Source organism: Psilocybe cubensis, chromosome 8 (genome assembly GCF_017499595.1).
Source record: "Psilocybe cubensis strain MGC-MH-2018 chromosome 8, whole genome shotgun sequence".
NCBI lineage: Eukaryota > Fungi > Basidiomycota > Agaricomycetes > Agaricales > Agrocybaceae > Psilocybe > Psilocybe cubensis.
In genome coordinates, this window is record NC_063006.1 from 1,679,016 (window position 1) to 1,693,710 (window position 14,695).

The 14,695-nt window shown below is 44.6% G+C and overlaps 6 protein-coding genes across 6 annotated transcripts; 1 reads left to right on the forward strand and 5 right to left on the reverse strand.

Annotated features, from left to right (window-relative positions):
• Positions 1–1,005: 1,005 nt before the first annotated feature.
• JR316_0009034 (Translocation protein SEC62) lies at positions 1,006–1,926 on the reverse strand (the record flags this gene model as incomplete). The annotated part of the gene is made up of 3 exons (XM_047894743.1): positions 1,006–1,215; positions 1,269–1,750; positions 1,803–1,926. The coding sequence occupies 3 exons, from the start codon at positions 1,924–1,926 to the stop codon at positions 1,006–1,008; spliced, it is 816 nt and encodes a 271-aa protein (XP_047746202.1).
• Positions 1,927–2,533: 607 nt separating this feature from the next.
• On the reverse strand, positions 2,534–3,372 carry JR316_0009035 (uncharacterized protein; the record flags this gene model as incomplete). Its single annotated transcript, XM_047894744.1, has 2 exons — positions 2,534–3,172; positions 3,223–3,372. 2 exons carry the CDS (start codon positions 3,370–3,372, stop codon positions 2,534–2,536), a joined length of 789 nt encoding a protein of 262 aa, XP_047746203.1.
• A 594-nt stretch (positions 3,373–3,966) lies between these two features.
• JR316_0009036 (uncharacterized protein) lies at positions 3,967–4,923 on the reverse strand (the record flags this gene model as incomplete). The annotated part of the gene is made up of 3 exons (XM_047894745.1): positions 3,967–4,001; positions 4,050–4,290; positions 4,489–4,923. 3 exons carry the CDS (start codon positions 4,921–4,923, stop codon positions 3,967–3,969), a joined length of 711 nt encoding a protein of 236 aa, XP_047746204.1.
• A 741-nt stretch (positions 4,924–5,664) lies between these two features.
• Positions 5,665–6,856, forward strand: JR316_0009037 (L-amino acid amidase; the record flags this gene model as incomplete). Its single annotated transcript, XM_047894746.1, has 6 exons — positions 5,665–5,816; positions 5,875–5,904; positions 5,967–6,133; positions 6,185–6,491; positions 6,541–6,756; positions 6,811–6,856. The coding sequence occupies 6 exons, from the start codon at positions 5,665–5,667 to the stop codon at positions 6,854–6,856; spliced, it is 918 nt and encodes a 305-aa protein (XP_047746205.1).
• Positions 6,857–7,102: 246 nt separating this feature from the next.
• On the reverse strand, positions 7,103–10,827 carry JR316_0009038 (uncharacterized protein; the record flags this gene model as incomplete). Its single annotated transcript, XM_047894747.1, has 8 exons — positions 7,103–7,265; positions 7,331–7,470; positions 7,525–7,642; positions 7,708–7,853; positions 8,313–8,965; positions 9,022–9,430; positions 9,486–10,565; positions 10,615–10,827. The coding sequence occupies 8 exons, from the start codon at positions 10,825–10,827 to the stop codon at positions 7,103–7,105; spliced, it is 2,922 nt and encodes a 973-aa protein (XP_047746206.1).
• Positions 10,828–11,516: 689 nt separating this feature from the next.
• Positions 11,517–12,643, reverse strand: JR316_0009039 (uncharacterized protein; the record flags this gene model as incomplete). Its single annotated transcript, XM_047894748.1, has 3 exons — positions 11,517–11,653; positions 11,710–12,493; positions 12,548–12,643. 3 exons carry the CDS (start codon positions 12,641–12,643, stop codon positions 11,517–11,519), a joined length of 1,017 nt encoding a protein of 338 aa, XP_047746207.1.
• Between the last annotated feature and the right edge of the window lie 2,052 nt (positions 12,644–14,695).

Consider the following 14,695-nt stretch of genomic DNA (forward strand, 5'->3'; position numbering starts at 1 on the left):
CAGCATCGACAGCATTAACCTCAGCTACGCTTGCCTGTTAGAAAACGTTGTAATGTGAAAGTATATAATGACGCACCCCGTAAATTCATACAATATTCAGAAGCCAGAGCAGCCCGGTATATGGAGAAGTGGATGGTGTTGCACGCCTTAAAATCCCTGGAACGTGTGGTTAAGTTTGAAAAGACATGATTTTACCGGAATAATGCTTCAAGTTGTAATCAGAGACAATTGAATCCAGCTTTGGGAGGATCCATAAGGACCAGTCATAAGATAATGAAAATGAACTGCAAAAGTTGAAGTAGAACTTCAGCTTGATGCATATGGCCGATAGAAGAGAGTGATGATCATGTATATTTACTTCTACTATTTATTTCAATCTCCGTTTCAATTGGGTTCTACTTGGGAAGTTGAACTTGGAAGTGATAGTTTAGTAGTATCCGAATGGCATTCACAAGGCACTCAAGAGTAGGATATGATTTATGTTATTTTTTTTTGAAAAGTCCTTCTTATTGCACAAGAAGAAACTAATATAACACTTCAAGATTTATCCCAAGCTTGAGCTTGAATGCGCACCGTGACGAATAAACTAGCAGCCACAACCGCTTTGCTACTACTTAGCTATCGATCCTTGTCATCAGAATAAAAAATATTCCATGACCTTTGTGTAGGCCTCCATCCACTCGGTATCGTAGCCAGGGTCTGCCTATGATACCATGAAGCGGGCTTATACCGTACCTAGAATGTTAAGAGCACCATCGAATTGAAAGGTTATTCATCTGCTCGAGTTCAGTGTTTACCGAAAGTACACAGTAGTCAGCATGCGATACTGCCAGCTCCGGAGAAAATACCACATATCATTACTGCGAAAATAGAAGTTAAATCAACAATAAAAGTCGTAGCTGTTATAACATATCCAATTTTAACATGAAATAAAGGACGATGGAATATGATATATAGTGTGCATCGCCGATAGAAAAACATAACTACATACGTACATCACAACCACTAGGCGTCCTCATCCTCAACTTCTTCAATGCGGGCACTACGCGATTGAGGCCGAGAATCTTCCGACTCAGGGACTTCTTCGATAAACGCGCCGCCGTTGCTTTTGTGCTTCTCAGCTGATGACTTCCCTTTCTCTTTTTTGTCAGATTTTTTCTTCTTGGACTTTTTCTTTGGAAGATCCCACTCCCACAACGGAATAAATGATTCAACCTATTATTCAAAGATTAGTCGCATAACTGATATTGAAGCATGGCGTAACTCACAAATCCGACGTCAGCGAATAGTTGAGGGAATATCCAAATTCCAGGGCTTGCGACAATGAGTGTGATGACGTAGAATATCAAGCGGACAATTGCAATGACAAAGAATAGACCAATGAGGCCGAGCATTCCGATACTGAGATACCATACTCCCAAACGCATAATGGGTGGCCACAGCGGAAACATAACACCGCCAAGCATAAGAGCCACCATGAGGATTCCTCCCGCATATGTCGTCCATTGCGAGCCCTCGTAGAACCATGCGTAGTATTCGTCTGGCGAGAACATTTGCTCGGGTATTATTTGCAGAGCCTTTGGTGACGAGGAAGTGGATCCAGTTGGGCCACCACGTTGAACACGCAAGAAGAAGGCGAAGGCATTTACGGCCTGAAGTATGGTCTGCGCTTCAGCTTCTGATGTAATTTTTTGGGCTCCTTTCAGTTTGGCGTAGGCGGGCGAGAGTAGAGCTTTGATAGCAGACTTTCCTAATATTTTGTTTAGGTATGGCCACATTAATTACATCAAAGTCAGACGCACCCTTGAAGTAATCCAAACGCTTCCCATTCAAGGCCCCTACGCGAATTTTCATGCCCGCATTACTCCCTCGCAAGAATTGGGCAATCTTTTTGATCTCAGGTGGTGCTTTCGCTTGTTGTTCCATGGCTGTCGAATCACGTCGCTGGTGCTCCGACTCGTCAAACAAAGGATTGTATATATACCCTTCATGATATGATGAGATGAGTTTCGAAGAAAACAATTGCAGTGCTTACTATGGGTAGAAAACCAAACTTCAGAACGGGAAGGAGTAAGTGATAGTACAAGGGAAAGCTGAATGTTAGGTTTATGCGGTGTGCTGGCGATTTGGAATATACAGGACACGTCACGACTTCGTTGACGTGACTAAAGCGCACAGCCACTTAATAGGATTTTAATCGGAGTTTATAAGAATCTGACTAGAAAGGATCTAATATCTAAGTCCGATCGAAGCAGCTCTTTGAAAGATACTAAAGCTTGTGACTAGTTGGAACTTTAGGGTAAATTCTAAGCCACCTACTTACTTGGTTCTCTTCTTGAGGTAGGATTGAGCCAGTAAGTAATCAATCCACAGCGTGTTGACTGTTTGGCATTAGTAGTACCCCGTCAGTATCCGCCAGTGAAAGATCATGGAATAATAATGTATTATAGAATCGACAAATAGCATGTACGTATAGCAATTGTACAAATGAGCGCGTCGGCGATTTTTAGCAATGACCATTCTTCTCTTTAACTCAAGGAAAAGACAGAATGTAAGGCTTGAAGGTATCTTCCCAAGTGCAGAAAGGAATTCCGTTAGTTTTTCCATCTTGACCTCCGCCGCATGCTACAGTCAATAGCAGTCGGAATTGATTTAACAAGGACCGAAGCTCAGATTTAGTTTGATCGCTGCGTTTCTCCTTTGAATTATCGTTAGATCTGGAATCTAGACTGCCAGAGCCAGTAGCAACGATGCTGTCGGTCCGACGCATAAATCGAAGGAGTCGCCTCTGCTTGTTGGACCCAGAACGCGATGCCTCCACTGCAGCAAGTACAGTATTTTCAACCTTTTTATAAGCATCAGAACCTGGGGCAACTATATCATTAAACAAGTCGATGTTGGCGTCGAACGCCAGATAGCGCAGTTTGCTGTAGAAGTGAACCATTGATCCCGGAGTCCCGCAGACAACGTCGCAATCCGGCTTGGGGCAACCCGGAGGGTCGATGCCTGTATCTGGGTCCTCGCATTTTCCATGGAAGTAGTCCTTGAAAATGGCGGTTTCCATATAGTCGTATGCTCGCCGATTGTATTCGGCGATGACGGGATTAAGATAGGATAAAGGCGCTACGGGAGAGTTCTTATTCTGGATGACGTTTGAGACAATGGAATCGGCCTAGAACCATGAGTTAGACCTAATAGATATGCTTGAATAGGTTTTCTTACAAGATTTACAAGGGCGATGTTCATTGGACGCGTATAATTTCCGAGAAACGCGTTGGTGATGCCGACGATACAGTCACCTTCGCATGCATATACGCGGTTTAGCAACCCGTGTAAAAGGATCATAGAAACCATGGATAAAAGCTTGGACATGGTAAGAGAGTGACAATCAAAGGAATGGACAAGGCGAGATATTATACAAAGATTGGGTAGGTTAAAGAAAAGAGAAATAGATGATGAAGCTTGAAGTCGGTCTTGTGTATAAATACTTGCCGAGCACCTGATGCCGTCTGGGATTCAATATTATTCGGCCCGTTGGGGACTCACGGACTTGGCGGTTGTTGGCTATGGAGCGGAGCGATGATAGCGACAATTTACGATACCTTTGATCTTTACGATGGTCACGACTGCCCGAGATGGATTTTTAAATGTAGCTTAGGAGAGAATTAGGATTATGAATTGATCTTATGGGCGCTTATCACGGGTGTATAATCCAATGCTACGATTGATTAGATAGTGTTACTAACAGCTATTCTTTGATCAAGTAGGAAAACGATTGAAATCAGAATTGAAGAACAGAATTAGGAAACACTCTGTTTCTCGTCAACCTTGACCTTTTCATCGGCTCCAATTCATAAGTTCATATTCCTAGAAGTGTTGACAATAAGAACCGCAATATATTGGGGTGGAGGGACATCAGATGTACTCGAAGAAGTTACTTACGTTTTAAGCTATAAGATCGCCACACTATATACTATATCCGCGCTGGATCATAAGTATATCTAAAAGCAGCAATGAGATAAATCGATGATATATAGAAGCACAATTACTCTTGTAAGAGTCTTCATATCTTGTCGTTTGCCACCATTCCAAGTCGCATTCCTCAATGGAATCACCAGGTTTGAAGCATGACACCTCAAACGTCAATACTTCTCCCAAACCACAATCAAAAGGTTGGATCCAGTTGATGGCGGTACCATGAACTGCTGCGAGATATCCGATGTTCGTCAATCGTGCGGGAAGTTCTGCTTGACTGAGCGTGGTGATATCCAGCGAGGGGAACTGTTCCACCTGGTGTATCGATATGTAGAAGGAATAAGCTTGTGTCGATAACCTTGAAGGTATTGCATCTGGGGTGAGCCGAAGCATCAGTTCACACTGATGTATACCAGGGCCTACTGCTTCAAACTGCAGAATTATCGAGGACTTTTTCGTTTGATGTGCAAACCTCAATCATTTGTACCAAACGGTGACGTCAAAGCAACTCACTGTTTGGCTGACACGAAGCATTCCTCCTGATACTAATGCTTCGTTTAAAACATACCGACCAGTAGTCAGGTCTGTTTGAATGAGAGCAATTGGATAGGTGATGACTCCTTTCGACAAAGTTACGCGTTCTGGAGCAGTTTCATCGCCACGGTCAGAAGAGACAACTGGCCGATGGAGGATTTGATATTGCTCCCTGGTGACTGAGAAAATTGGTTCCAGGAGAGATGGTGCTAGCTCGGGAAGTTGCAAGGCGATCAAACAGTTCACCACCGTGCAGATGATACAGATCGAAACTGCCCAAGTGGCTAAGATCGTTGTTCGAGATTGTTTTTGCTGTAGCTCCCCAACATCGTCACTGTATACCATGCGCCCATCCTCGTCGATGTATAGGTCACATATAATGATGGCCTTTTCGCAATCCAGTGGTAGCTGCATAGTAGCGATGACGGAGTAAACAAAGATGGGTAATTGAAGTTAAATCACCATGTTCATCCTTGCGTACGCGGCCTATGACGCTTCTGCGTATAAATTTAGTGCAAGAAGAACTTGAACCACATTGAGTTCTGAGAAAGTAATTTCGACCGGTCAGTAGTTCCACATCGAATCAAATTTTTACTTAGAGAAGATCGAAGGTTTCAAAATAGGGGTAAGCACTATGACCTTGGGGATCTGTCTGCAAACTGGGCGGCGAGAGATGCAATGCAGAGGATGAAGAAAATTGATATTCACACACATACGGACTGCCGCTATCTGGGGGCACAGCCACCAGTTCACCTTCGGCAGGCGCCGGCTAAATTGTTCTGCCTGCCCTCCCAGGTCAAATGGCACTTTCTCTACTTCAACCATCAACATATAAGATCAGCTAGATTTCCACCTTTGACCATCACCCGGCTATGTGAATGGAGTTGATTTTTCTTAAATTCAATCCATAGCTCTGCCCCTACAAAAATCCTGTTTATGGGAGATTGATCGCGTTCGAAGGACGGATGTGGGGGCTATCTCACTTCTCAGGATCACGAATACAGTCAACTGGCCAAAGCACAATCTCTTTGTCAGATAATAGTCAACCCGGATCCGATAATGATACAAGTAGCATCGAATCGATATGCTTAGCGGAGCTGTCTGTTCTTTCCTCACTACATTGCTTACCACCCTCATATTCTTCCTGTTCAAAATATGTCTGTCGAGTCAACTGGTACAGTCGACTTCAAGGTCGGCACTGACACATATCAAACGTGGTACAAGATCGTGGGTGACATCAAGGCCAGCAAGCACCGCCCACTTGTTATTGTGCACGGTGGACCAGGGATGACCCACCACTACATGCTGTCCGTATTCTATCCATATCATCATGAGAAAAGCGTACCTCTGACAATGCATCTTCAGACCACATGAGACCATTTTTGCCAAAACTGGGTGATGATCTTCTCGAGTGCCTGATGCATACAGTCACTGAAGGCGGCCGTCTTTGATCTCAGTATACCAGTCATTTTCTATGATCAGATTGGAAACGGTTCTTCTTCAATCTGCAAGGATGCGCCTCCGGAGTTCTGGACACCCGAATTGTTCATGGACGAGCTTGACAACATCCTTCAAGCTCTCGGAGTAGAGAATGATTTTGATCTTCTAGGACAATCATGGGGAGGCAAGTCGAACTGATTCTTTACATGGCTACCAACTAACAGCCTGGTTTCAGGAATGTTGGTCGCGCAATATGCTGCCACTCGGCTTCCCAAAGGTCTGAAACGTCTGATCATCGCCAATGCTCCGGCATCGATGGAGCTGGCTTCTATTGGTACAGACCAGTTGCTTGAGAGATTTCCACCCGAGTTTCAGAAGAGTGTGCGCAAGCATGAATCAGAAGGCACCCAGGAGTCTGAGGAGTATCAAGCACTTGTGTCCGAGTTTTATAATAAGCACGTCTGTACCATTGATCCCTGGCCAAAAGATGTCAATACGACTTTCGAATTGCTTATGACCAATCCCGGGGTTTATCAGGCAATGTGAGTCTTTTTTCTGCGGAAGATACTACAGAATTTAACGCGTTTATAGGGTTGGGCCTTCCGAATTCAATGTCATCGGATCACTAAAGGACTGGTCCATCGTCGACGTTATCCACAAAATCGCCGTTCCTACTCTCCTGATCTCTGCTCCTCTGGATGAGATCCAAGAGATTTCGGTTTTGCCGTTCTTCGAGAAGATACCCAAAATAAAATGGGTCGAGCTTCAAAACAGCACACATCTTGGCATGTATGAGGAACCAGAAAGGTAAGCACTATTGCCACTGGGTATTTGAATGTATACGATAGTTCTTCGTCACAGGTACTTCGAAGTTGTTTTGAGTTTCTTGAACAATACCCTAGTCTAGTGCCAATGTTCAAATGTTCAGTTCTTACTACATGGTCAAATCTTTTATCAGCTTTACCACAAACCATCGAGAAAGTCTATTCCAATCAGAACTTTAAATACACATATGATAGTCATACAGGAAGAAACACCGCCAAATGTAAGATCAGACAAGGATATGTAATACGACTAGAGGAAAAAGAGCTGTGGTGGACAAGCCACGTTGCATAAGGTAGTAGGAGCCCAAACCAAAAGAAAATTAGGGAAGTCAAATGCGTTGTAGCCAGCCAACCTCTAAACCGGTCATCATACGGAGACTCTCGGGGTATGCAGTGTTGCTTTCCTTAAGCAACCCTGCTAACCGTCTACAGATAGGCATGGGGTACGAGAGAAATTCTGCTTGGGGGAACCCAGGGTATTTGTTCAAGATACTGACAAAATGGAGATTGTGTTGGATGAGCAGGAGAAAAGACAGCGCCGAGCAACCCAATCGCACCTTTTGATATCCAACACTTGGTCGGAAGGCTTGAGAAGTTTGTAGAGCACCTTGGCTGCTACGATATTCGCACTCTTCGGAATAGCACGCGATGCCGGTGTAGTGTATGCTAGCCGTATTTTCGGTTTGAATAGCCAAATCTGATAAAAGCATAAACACATAAACTGTGCTCAAACTAATTAGGCGATACTTACAAGGATCCGAGGTTTTTCTTCCTCTTCGTCTTGTATAACAAAGCGGTAAGATGCGTGTGCATGGACAAACTCAATCATGTCCTCTACGATGAAAGCCGATAAAGGAATCTTGAGCGGCCTGCAGTCGGAAACACAGTAAGTAAGTAACAATGACGCGCAGGTGAATGAGGCATGTAGACATACTCTGAGGTTTGGCTAACTGGTCGAACGGCATACTTGAGGATCCGGAACACACTCGTAGACCCCGTTGTATCGTCGGTGGGCTTTGCTTGGCAACGACCAACAATGGCACCGCACAGGCATCGCGTGAGTCTCCAATTATCGTCAAGCTAGAATAAAGGGAACAAATAGTAAGTAACTATAGCACAAAAACGGCAAATTTGGAGAAGCAAAAAATTGAGGTTGTGCAACAGACACAACGGAGAAGATACACGAAAACAAAGTGATGTGCCCTTAACAGTAGCTCCCATGAAATGAGCCTTCTGGCATGAGAGTTGTTTAGAAAGTAGCTGGACCCATACGAGTCTTTGATCTTGGACATTTTGTATCAACTAGTAAAGCCGTGCCAGCCATGGTCTGTCCTCTCGCACATGTCCTAAAAAAATTCCTCTCACCGCCCAAGAGCAGGCGAAAAGAACCCTTGGCCATGTTGATGGTCAGAATCCACAGTGGGCATCGGCCGCTGGTAGATATCCCAGCGCCAGTCTTCTTGATGCCCAGAAAAAATGAACAGTAGAAAAAGGAATAAAGCAAAGGTGGGAAGAAAAAAAAAGGCAATAGCGACGCACCCTCGATTCTTGTGTGAGATGCAGATTGTTCTCAATCATTGCATCCTGTTCAAATAAGATATAACTGCCTCCAACAAGGCCTTGACCTCTTGCCGGCCAAAATCCCCTCCGACCCTGCTTTGCAACCTGTTCATTCAGCTTCTGATCGCCATGACACATCCAAGCTTCAACGAGTTCTTCCCAATGTTCCGACGGCAGATCTCTGTATTGCATGACGCGAGAGGATTGGATCAACGGCAGTGAGCAAGATGCGCAGAGGAACGACGTCGGGTTGATTGACGCGAGCTGTGTCGCGTCCAACAACGGCGGAGGAGTGTCATCCGTCTGTTCGGGTGTGGTAGGTAACAGTGACGAGGAGGAGGACGTCGTTGAGACTGGATGTGCCTGGTTCATGAGCTTGATTTCGTAGTGCCCGCTTTGCACGCGTACATCTTTCAATCCGGGGATGATATGGGCTGGAAGCATGAGCGGAAGAGAAGAATGCGGCCCCGACTTGATAACAAGGTGATCGCTACCATCAGAGGCATTGCCGAGGAAGGGAGGTAGGACTTCAGCTTGGATTTCCGCTCCGGTCTTGCCGCCTGTAATCGTTGCGAAGACGAGGGTGTGGTTCAGGTTTTCATGGTTCTCAGCTACATACACCACGTCGAAGCCTATTGTAAGAAGAGTTAACAACGTTTACTGATTCCTAGACAAAATGGATTCGCACCTTGTGTAGCAATCGCCTTTGCTTTACCTTTAGCACTGCTGTTACTCGTGCTCGTGTTCGAAGCAGATGAATTCCGGGAAGATGATGATCGGAGCCATGACAAAGGAGGAGCAGAAATGCTGCGATGCCTCTTCTCCTTGGACTTGCCACCTGCGGATACAGTCTGGGGCTCCTGCTCGGGCTCCGATAGATAGGCTGGCATTCCTTCTTTGACGAATTCAGGAAGAGTCAGCAGATCCGTAGCATCCTTTAAACGTTCGCCCGCAGAGGCAGGAATCGGTTCTCGCATGAACTCAGGTAGCGATAAAAGCGCTTCAGGGTCTTTGTTTCGAGGTTGTAATACAGCGTCTTGTCCGTGAATTCGGCCAGCTTCTGAATGCCTGACAAGTTGTTCAACGAATGCATCACGCTAGAAAAAAGTAAATAATGTTATTCATTGGCAGAAGTCAAAGAATAATACATACCTTGGCAGACTCCCGTCGGCGGGCTTTCTCCAATCGCGCCTGCATATTCCCATCCAATATAACTGACTGATCTTTAAGTGTGCGCTCCGAAGCTTTCCCGATCAATTCCAGCAATCCTTCCAACTCCTTGATATCCTTTTCCTTTCCTTTTCGTTGTGACACTGTACTGTTTTTTCCTTCTCGTCGTGCTCGTTCCATTTGGGCCAGTTTAGTCGATTTCAACTCTACCCGCTGGTTATGAAGCTGAGGTGCAACTAAATACAGTCGATCAATAGCCATGGTCACAGCTTCGAGATCCAGCCTCATCTTATCATCAGAGATGCTCATCAGTTGAGGATGCGCCGTCTTTGATTTGTGGTCATCCAATGACAGTCGTCCATCATAATCAGGTGGGTTCTCCAAGTCGTCCTCGTAGTCAGCAAGGTCATACTGTGGCGGAAGATGTTCGTAGGGCACTGTACGCTGTTTGCACATAGCCAGGACGTTCTCAAGCTCCGAGTCGATACGGGACCAAAGCAGTGCAGATTCTACAACTACCAAAGGCGATGTCCCGGGAAGAACTTGATTTTGTGAAGAGTTTGTGCGTTCGACCTGCAGATCGCTGAGTTGTCGCGAAAGAGTGTCGTACATGTCGATAGGTGGAGGGGCATCTAAAATGCTCGACGTATCCACATCTAAACTAGGGCTTGGGAAAGGGGAAACACTGGCTTGCAGTTCGGAGAGACGGTTGAGGTCAGAAAGGAGGGACACGAGGGCAATTGCGAGGCCCGCGTCGATTGGTGTGAGCGAGCTCGATATAGCCTCCACTCGAACACGCAGCTCGGATAGAAGTTCGCCGTCTGAGCCAGAATCGCGAACTTCAATCATCTCGCCGTTTGTTCCGTAATTACGGAGATTCGTCACCAGGGTCTGCAATGCTGAGGTCGACGACGAATCTTCAGACGAGACGGTTGCAGATTGGGGCATTGAGTGTCGGCGGTCAGGGATTATGGGGTGCCAACCAATAGGGCCAGAGAGAAGGTTGTTTAAAGTCATTAAGCATGATTTTTGAACATGGAAGATGGATGGCATGACATCTTTCTGAAGGGAGTTGGTTAATAACAAGCGTGAAATGACAAGGAGTACTGACAATAGATACGCTTTCACTGACCGCCGGTGGTTCGACAGTGATAGAAGGCCCTGCCTCACATGGAGACGCTTCTGAATCCTCCGTTTGTTTACTCTGTTCTACACTGTTTTGCTGAATAAGTTGCTCTCGAGGAAAGGGCGTTGGGATGTGCGAGTCGAGGTCCACTAAAGGCTCAGGCTCGACACGCGTCTTGACTCGTGTAAGAGTAGCCATGTCGTTGTAGACGATAGTAAAGACAAGAAGTTGTCAATGCTTTTGGTCTACCTTGGAATTTGTCGGTTACGTTGCCGCCCTGTAGTGGCGTGGTGATTATCGGACAGGAAGAAATATTGGCTAAAAATCTATCAAACTGACTACATTTGTCAAGCGAATGCAATTTGTAATTTGAATGTAATTTATGCTCACTTGTCATTCTAAAAGTGCGTAAAAGGAGGAAGGAGACACAAGTAGGCTGTGGGGTTCAAAGCAAGGTCAAGCTCGTATTCGTCCCCATCAAAGGGTATAAAATCACATGACTTACTTTTGTGCACACTAGTCCTTTGCTTGGTCGTGTTATGGTTCGTGTCACCTCCTGCTCAATTTCTACGGTCATGGTTCTCATCGAAAGACTCTAAGAATTCAGGGTTTTCCGGGTACCCCCTGCAACCACCAGCATTTTGATTCAACATCAATCCATCTTATCAACCGAGAGCATGGTGACAAACTAATTACTACAACTTGAAGACAACAGTTTGAAAAACAGTTTGAAATATCAATAGCAACGTAACTCCAAGATCAGCTTTCAGAGCGCAAAATATAGACTACGAAGCATGAATTAGGAGAGAGGCTTCAGTGACCTTCATATCGAACGCTATATGGTCAAAATGTTAGCAATTATAAACTAGGGCTACCAAAAGTGCGTCTCAATTGCCTACTTTGACAGCGGTCCACCTAACCATGACTTCTTTAATCTTGTCCTTGAGTATCTTTTCGCACTCTTTGCATGTGACATGGTCGAGAAGAGGATTTAGCGATTGCGACAAGGTATGGGTAGATGTATCTATTATCGCAGGCTCCCATAAATTAAGCTACACAGAAGAAAGACGCATAACTCACCAGGCTTGACATCCCATACCAGGTAAGCCGATACCAGTGCCCATGCACGCGTTACTTTCTTCTGCGCAGTAAAGCTACATTCTGGCGTTTCCGGATGCGGTATCGGGGCACGCAACAAGATGTCCTTCAATGCTCTGAATCGGTTGGTGTGCAGTAGCAACAGTCGCTTCAAATAAATTGGCCCAATTCGCTCAGCCATATCGTCTGATATCGTTCTCATATCGTGAGAAAGAAGGTGCGTTGACACGGTGGACGCCAGAGCTGCGATTCCATGATGTGCAGCGAGTGCGTATGCGTCGAGAGGATATAATGGGGCATGCGAAAGGAGCAACTCGTAGATGGGAGTCCCAGATGCAATGAGGGTCTCGGCCAATAATCCATAGCGGGGCATACGGTCGATTGCACGGACGAGCACCTCAAAAGTTGGCGAATTGGTCGCAGGCGACGTTTTATATAGCGCATGGAGGATAACGTTAAGTTCGGGGCTTGGGGCGTCAAGATATATGACACTCGAGCGATATCGTTGGTCAGACAGAGGTGCAACGATGCAAGGGAGGAAAGCGTTTGGTTCCGCCTCGACAATGGTCTTATAATTGGCGTAAAAGTACACGTTATCTGACGACATAAAGACCGTATCCGTCTCTGGATCGCCTTTTGGGTAGAAACAGGTTGATAGAGATACGACGGTGTTGTTATCGGCCTGATCTAGATGGCCGACTACTTCATTAGAATTTTCTGCATGCTGACTATTTGTTGATTCAGATGCAACTGGGCTTGGGTATTGCTATTCATTATTCTGGCTTTGAGCCTTGTGGAATCAATTTAGGGGATTTCTCACCGTTACAAAGGATACTCCGGAAAGTTGGGATGGGTTATTTTCACTGGAAGGGCCCGGGAAAGAAATGTAAAAGTTCTGGTAGGCATCATTGTCCATCTTAACAACAAAGAAGCGTAAGTGTGTGTCCTCAAGTGATTTGGAAAGTTGTGGTATAGTTCAGAATCTCTGATGATGGCCAAGACGTCTTATATAAGGAGGACTTCGCATATCTATTCGAAGCAATTTCAAAAAAGAAGATCAGTGGGGCGTGTTGCAGGTCAACTATGTTCATAGTCAACGTTGACGTTAGTATTCAAAATATGTTTAATCTTTTTTGGAGTGTCCGCAGAACGCCAAACTTGAAATTGAAAAAACACCAAGATCAATAAATAGCCTATTGTCTTAACCACATTCGAGGTAATGGCTCACGACTATCGATAGAACCATGAAATTGACTCGGTTTCTCATAATAAGCAATATATTGAAGGGAATAGTGGTTATAACTTTGATTCCGCACAGTTAGTAATAATATTCTGTTGCATGATACACTAAGGTTTTATGCCTTAAACGCCGCCAATAATTTGGTCTCTCTTTTAATGTTATATTGGCTCATAGATAGATCTCTAGACATCTCCTGACGTATCTTTTTTTAAAATAAGTTATGGGACAGAACATAGCTTTCGAAAAGTCAACACCAAAGGCTCCACGCGCGTGTACCCTGAAAGAAAAAAATATCACACGTGGAGTATTAATCTGGGTGCAGGCGCTCTAGACCCATGGGTACAGATGTCCATGTATCCCTCGTGATAGATCCGTATCTTTCACCGTCCTCAATTCCGACATTTCTGTTAAACTAGGCAGTGGCTAATGTTCGGCGGTTTAAAATAAGTACAACGCCATGATTGTTTAACTTCCTTTTGTTTCGATTTCGTCATGAAACGAATATTGTCGATGATCGTCGCTGGAAGTGTATATTTGCTTATATGCATGTCTCGTATTTGAAGCAAAGTGCAGATCCAACCAACCTCTCATGAGTTCATTGGCGCTTAATTGTACCTGAAGTATAAATAGAATAGCGTCCTGAAAGTGGAAATTCGGTTGAAGCATAGTCCAGTCGGGTCTACAGTAAGGCATATAATAAAACATGCAGTGTCATAAAGGAAGCAATTTGCAATACATTTCCTTATCTTCTATATTAATGAATATCCTAGTCAAAAACATCCATCAATCAGCATTTACGTATACTTACATTGTATGATACTAATAACCTCTTCTCAGAGCCTTCCTTTCAATAAAAAGGTCCCTCGAAAAGGCTTTACAGTCGCAAATTCGGATCTTGATACCATGTGCTATCGTATGTCCGGTCCCACTGGTGGTGATGCAATCACTGATGCTTTGGTGACCTCACTGGTTTTGTACGATACTCAAGGGAAGCCAAGATTATAGTATCTGGAAGTAGGATCTACGCTCCCAGTCACCTGTGTTGTTTTCGTCTACTAGTCAATCTCCGCGTCAACTCCAAAATTATAATTGCCCATTCCTCTCTAATTTTACTGTAGGCTGTTCATAGAGGCGACCATAAATATCACACAAGCGAATACAAATTTACAATTCTGCGTATATTAGTATAACAGTATCAAACCAGGATATATCACTTATTTCTTCGAAAAGGACCTTAAGGAGCCTTAAGGGCACAAAATAATCGACTAGTTAAAAATATTTGAAAGCAATTACTTCTGATCCACGTTTTGTTTGCTTTTCAACATTTTTAAGTACAGATGAAAGTACTCAGGAAAATAACTTCCCAGGAGAGACAAGCATATCTAGCTTTTCAACATAAAAAATAGCTTTGAGAGCTTCCTTACGGTCTTGTCCATATCATCAGTAACCATTGAGTTGAATACTCACAAACCTTGGGTCTTGGATGGAGGAGAATTCGGTACATCTGTCAGCCCTGAGCATCATTTGGCCTTCATATGATATAGAAGAGCGCCATTGATTTCTGCTATACATTAGGTATCTGACCAAAATAACCAACCACCACACGTATACGGTCGCGGTAACTCGGAATATGGTCCTGTGATGATGTAAACAAAATGCAAATACGGAACCTCTCCCGGCGGGAATCGAGAGCTTTAGTCATCTGCTTATTTGTTGAATCGTCTCAGA